Source organism: Phalacrocorax aristotelis, chromosome 4 (genome assembly GCF_949628215.1).
Source record: "Phalacrocorax aristotelis chromosome 4, bGulAri2.1, whole genome shotgun sequence".
NCBI lineage: Eukaryota > Metazoa > Chordata > Aves > Suliformes > Phalacrocoracidae > Phalacrocorax > Phalacrocorax aristotelis.
Genome location: NC_134279.1, coordinates 17,694,225 through 17,700,224, shown reverse-complemented (window position 1 = coordinate 17,700,224; position 6,000 = coordinate 17,694,225). Strand labels below are relative to the sequence as shown.

Sequence of the window (6,000 nt, the reverse complement as noted above, 5' to 3'; positions counted from 1 at the left end):
GACCAGGGCCAGCCTTCCCTGCGAGCAGCCCACCTCCAGCACCACGGGCTTTGGGTCAAGCAGCCCGTGCGCTGCTCTGCGCTTCCTTCCACCGCGAGCCTGCTCTGCCCCCTCACTGAAGCCCACGCGCGTTCCCGCGAGGTGAAGCACCCACCCGCGACAGCTCCAGCCCGGCGTCCGGGCAGGGACGGGCAACCCGCCGCCTGCTGCGACAGGCCGCTGCGTTTGCGGTGCGGGCTCTCCCGCCCGCCCGTGTCGGGCCTCTGCCCCGCCGGACCCCCTCGCAGCCCCCAGGACACGGGGGACCTCGCCGGGGGGACCCGGTGGCTAGCAGGGAAGTACCTGCCCGCGACCCCCGCACAGGGACGCCGGTGGCGGCTGAGCAGGCAGCTCTCCCGGGCCCTGCGAGCCCAGGCGCGCCCCCGCCGCCCGGCCTTGTGTAACCGCCGCCGCGGGGCGGGAAGGAAGGGGCGGGCGGGCGTGAGGCGGGCCCCGGCGCGGCGGGGCAGGGCGCGGCCCGGCGGTGGCGGGGCTGCCGGGAGTGGGGCGACCCCCCTGCCGAGCCGTGCCGTGGTGCGCCGCGCCGCCCCTCACGCCTCGCCTCTGCCCGCGCCCAGCCCTACGCGGGAGCAGCCGCCGCCGCTCTTCTCTTTGTGGCCGCGGCTCCCGCCTCGCCGCCGCGGGGTCCCTAGCTGCGCCTCGGCTGTCGGGGAGGGAGGTCGCCGGTGCCGTGGCGTAGCCGGGAGAGGTTCGCGGGGAGGCGAGCCCCGGTGCAGCGGCAGCCATGGGGCTACAGCCCCTGGAGTTCAGCGACTGCTACCTGGACAGCCCCTGGTTCAGGGAGCGGGTGAGAGCCCATGAGGCCGAGCTGGAGAGGACCAATAAGTTTATCAAGGAGTTGCTCAAGGATGGGAAAAACCTGATCGCCGCGACCAAAAGTGAGTGGAGGGGCGGGGGAGGCGGGGGGAGCCGGCGGGTCGGTGAGGGGCGGCTCCGGAGCCGTCCCCGGCGCTGGCAGCTGCTCGCCCGGCGCTGGGAGGTTTCGCCTTCGAGCCGGCGGCCCTTGCTTTTGTTGGAGTGAGCTTTGCACTGGCCTTTTCCAGCCTCTCCCTCGGGCCCCCCACCAGCCGCTTTGGGGACATAGGCCCTCTCCAGCCCCTTGCCGTGCAGAGGGGATAAGGGGTAGTGGTGGCAGCGCCGGGTAACTCCACTTCTTGCAATGCCTGTTGCATCTGCCCGGTCTCTTGGCCGGGCCTGGCTTATGTGCTCTGCAGTGCCGAGCCCGGCGTGTGAGCTGAGAGGTTAAATGCGCTGAGAACTCAGTTTCAGGTTTTACCGGTGCGTTGCGAGCTGGGCGTCTGTGAATTGCCTGCCTCAACATAGTGATGTACATGTATACGTTTTTATTTACATGCATTTGTAGGCTGCGAAGAGGCTGCTGAAAATAGCCCTTTTCAAAATTTTGAGTATGCTTAGGAATTACCAGACTTATAGTTCTGTGGTGGCAGCACTAGTTACCAGTTCTGTGTCTTTGGCCTCTTAAAATGTGATGGTGTTTTTTAATTTTGTATTTTACTTGTTGAATATATACATATTTCTGGTTAGCTGTGCTGTGGTTTATGTAGGAATCATGTTATTTTCCTTGAATGACCATGTCAATGAATGTTCTTAATATAGTATTGTGGTAATATAATTTCTCCCCTTTGACTTAAGATAGAGCAGCGTAGTCTCCTAAATATCTGACTATTGGCATTGACTATACCAATTTTTCAAATAAGACACCGAAGCAGCACTCTGGCACTGTGTTCTCAGAAGTATACTTCATCTTTGGTATCACGGAAAACTTCTGAAGGCAGGGAACCAGGCTTTCAAACTATTTCCCTTAAAGTAAACTGAGAGAGATTTGGCCAATGGTTTGAGCAGTGTAGCTGCCTGGATTTGGTGAGGGTTTTAAAAACTGGCATAGCTCATTTTGTGTGAATAAAGAAACACTCTTTCCTGGTTTTGTCTCTCTTTGATGTGACTGGATTAAAAAAAAAGGTAGAAAATGCCATATCAGATTTCACTTGTTTGTAACTTTTATTCTTTGACCAGTTAATTTTCAGTTATTCTAAAGTGTATTCCTTGAGGATTATTTGAAATCTGTGACTGGAAGTGTCAGTATAAATCATCTTAACTTAGTGTGCTAAGTAAAAAAGTGTCCCTCAACCTGGATGAAAACGGTACAGGGAAATCATTCCACTTCGCTTCTGTTCCTCAAGCATGTAGACAGTATTTTGGCAACTGCCCCAAACCCTCGGTTTCTCATGTACAGTTACATACATGGAACTTAATTTGAAAGTGTGGCACTGACAGTGGTGACGGGAGCCCTAACTCGTGTGAGCCTCCTATCCACAGCAGAGTCCTGTGCTGGTGACTTTGGCTTGGTGTGCGGTGCTTGGCGTGCTTAGCCGTGTGAGGTGGGAGCCAAGGGAGTCAGTGTGCCAAGCGGAGCCACCTGGTCTGAGAGTGCTGGACGAAATACTTAAGGCTAGCCCATGAGAAGCTATCTGAGATCCTGCGTGGTGTTCAGGTCTAAACAATTCCTTCCTTTCTGAGGTGACAGTCAGAAATTTTCTCCTTGAGTTTAGGTGCCGTGCCTTATGCTAACAAATATTTGTGCTTCAGCATACTTGTTTGAGAAGTGGAAACAGAGATTGGATCCTTGTATACACATTTCAGGTTTCTGCAATTGTCTTTACCCTTTTGAGTGCCCTGATGGCAGGTTTGAAGCTGAGTTGTCTTCCTCTGCTGCTGGTGAAACCATGCCACTGTTCAACAGACATTAAAAGACAAACTGAACCAGAGGAAACACAAGGAGGAGTTAAAGCTCATTAAAACCCCAGTGGTTAGAGTATTGGTCCTCCCTATGTTTTCAGAAGGAAACATCAGCATCTGAATTCTTTGAGGAACCCGATTTCATTTGCTGTCAGGAAACCAAATGGGATTAATATTTGTTCCAAAAACCAAGCTCGAGAAGTGTCTAGGCATAGACCTAGCTATTCATCTCTGTCAAAACCGCATTTTCTGCACAAAGACTGGCTTGCCACAATCTAGAGAATGTGATAATAAAGCAGGGCATTTGGAGAGCTTAGATGATTACGTCTTAGACAACAGTTGATTACAATTTTTGGAAAACTCTTTTAGTCTTTTGAGCAAAAAATACCATCTTAATAATAGCTGAAGTATTTATCTGTTTCTAGAACCAGGTAAATTATGAAATTTACATCTGTTTTAACTTATATGTGAGCATACTAAGTTTTTTCTGAATGGGCTATAGAATATAAAACGTAGTAGGTGCACTATTGTTCTTACATTTGTGGGAAATGAAATGACTGCAGTAGAGACTGCCTGCGTTTCCCTCCCTTAGCACTTTCCTTATTTCACTTGTAAAGCAGCAGCTTACGAGAAATGTTGCGGGGATTCTTTAGGTGTGAATAACTGATGTAATTGAATAGATCCCACTTCCTGCTTGACAGACAGTCCTGTAAATCACTTTGATGCTGCCTGCACTGGGTTACATCTTGAGAGGTGGTAAGCAGATACTGCTACCACTTCCTCTTATCACAGGAGTCATCAGTGTCTCACAGGACAAACCAGTAACATGATGTTGATCCTCTCTTTGGCTCCCTTCCATTTCTCCCCTCAGTTGTATGGGAGTGTATTTGCTACCTAAAACTCAGAAGAATTGATTTTTGTCAGTGCAGGACACTACTGCTTAAAAAAAAAGAATTAAAAAAAGAACGATCTTTTGAATTCTTAAATCGTTGAAGCGTACTTCATGTATCTTTACACTTCTAAGTTTCAGTTGTTTTAAGAATCTGATAGAAAGATAAACAAGACTGACTCAAAGCTGTATCGTTTCCTGTGTAATGGTTTGAATCACTGAGTTGTCTAGTTCAAGCTAAATATTGGAAGAATGAATAAACAATAGGTGGCTCTTTCTTATGACAATTAAGTATGCTTAAAAGGAGTACAGAAAGACAATATTTTTCCACTGTTAGCGACTAGTAAGTACCAGCAGGATACACATATGCCTTTTAAAATAGAAATACAGTATTTCTCAGGGGATTCCAGTTCAGTTAAATGAGTGAGGATCAGAATAGTTTATATATAACTTCTAGATGGAGTTAGTTGTTCTTCTGTTGAGAGAAACTGAATTTAAAGGTGCCTGATCAGAGAATCCTTATTCTCAAATCTGAAAGGAACTTGAGGGGTTTAGTTCTAAGCTCTTAAATTCTCTGAGATGGAAATTGTTGGAAGCTAAAGAATACACTGGATAAATACTACACAACAACCCCATACAACGCTACAGGCTTTGGGAAGAGTGGCTGAAAAGCTGCCCAGCGGAGAAGGACCTGTAGGTGCTGGTTGGCAGCTGGCTGAACATGAGCCAGCAGTGTGGCCAGGTGGCCAAGAAGGCCAACAGCACCCTGGCTTGTATGTGGAACAGCGTGGCCAGCAGGAGTAGGTCAGTGATTGTGCCCCTGTGCTTGGCACTGGTGAGGCTGCACCTTGAATATTGTGTTCATTTTTGGGTCCCTCAGTACAAGAAGGACATCAACTTGCTGGAGCGTGTCCAAAGAAGGTAAACAAAGCTGGTGAAGGGTCTGGAGAACAGGTCTTATGAGGAGAGGTTGAGGGAACTAGGGTTGTTTAGTGTGGAGGAGAGGAGGCTGAGGGGAGACCTTATTGCTCTCTACAGCTATCTGAAAGGAGGTTGTAGTGAGTTGTAGACAGGTGGGTATTGGTCTCTTCTCCCAGGTCACTAGTGATAGAACAAGAGGAAATGGCTTCAAGCTGCATCAGGGGAGGTTTAGATTGGGTATTAGGAAAAATTTTGTTACTGGAAGAGTGGTCAGGCATTGGAACAGGCTGCCCAGAGAGGTGGTGGAGTCGCCATCCCTGGAGGTATTTAAAAGATGTGTAGATGTGGCACTTCAGGGCATGGTTTAGGAGACATAGTAGTGTTGCATTGATGGTTGGACTTGATGATCCTAGAGGTCTTTTCCAGCCTTAATGATTCTATGATACTTGCTTCCGAGTTCTTCTCGCTATGTTGGTCCAACTCTTGGTCTCTTGGCATGAGTGTGAGATTTGTTTGGGGTTTTCGAAGATATGTTTTTGGAGGCAAGACTTCTCTGTAAATGTGCAGCAGGAGCTACCACTTTTTATGAGACCTCAGGCTGGAGTAGGAAGAGTCTGCGCAAGTGTAGGTTTTGACCTTGGGCATCTCATGGGGGGTTTGCAAAGGATATGTGTGAGTGCGTGCTTACAGCTATTCCATGTGCCTGAAAGCAGAGCCTCTCAATTCTCGGACTTAGGCTCAGATCAGAATATCATTTGGGTCAACTGTGGTGACTTTGTAATGTGCTGGTGAAGGCAGAAGGTGGAGAAGCTGGGAAAACAGAAGTTGAGTTCCCCAGGAAGCTTTCAAGGAGTGGCCTGTATGCAGTGCCCATCTAAGGGAACCCTAGACAAAGTTTGCTAGGGAAGGGTGCCCCAAATGGGCGCCTCAGCTAAAATGCATCATAAAGCCTTTCATCAAGTCAGGTTCATCTACTGCCATGTGGGCACCACAGTATTTAAATACTCTTATCACTTGTGCTAAAATGCAGAGCAGCCATCCTACTCCATTTGCACCCTGAGAAACTCGCTACCCAGCGGCCCCATTGTGCATTTTTCGCTGGGGTAGACCTGTCCCTTGTTACGTTGCTGCCTCTGTTTTGACTGAGCAGGATAATTCCTCCTGTACCATGAGGTTTTGGGTTGTGAGCTCAGTCTGTGGAGTCTTGGCCGTTGTATTTGGTGCAGCAGATGAGGAAACCAGACACCTTCCTTTACCCACTGCCGGTCTCTGCAGGCAGCTCAGTGTGCTTAGGCTTCTGGTGACTATTTTTTGTTGCTTTTTTTTAAAATGTTTTTTACAGAAGAGATATTCCTTGCACTCTACCACACACA

The 6,000-nt window shown here is 49.1% G+C and overlaps 1 protein-coding gene across 3 annotated transcripts in view; it reads left to right on the top strand.

Annotated features, from left to right (window-relative positions):
- The first annotated feature begins 502 nt into the window (after positions 1 to 502).
- ARHGAP10 (Rho GTPase activating protein 10) overlaps positions 503 to 6,000 on the top strand; it is a 161,683-nt gene continuing 156,185 nt past the window's right edge. For 2 of the 3 annotated variants that reach the window (XM_075090432.1, XM_075090431.1), the window contains exon 1: positions 508 to 938. In XM_075090432.1, the coding sequence (XP_074946533.1) occupies positions 785 to 938 (154 nt within the window). In that variant the 5' untranslated portion in view covers positions 508 to 784. Of the gene's footprint in view, positions 939 to 6,000 lie in introns of all 3 variants that reach the window. The other variant, XM_075090433.1, reaches the window with a different exon arrangement.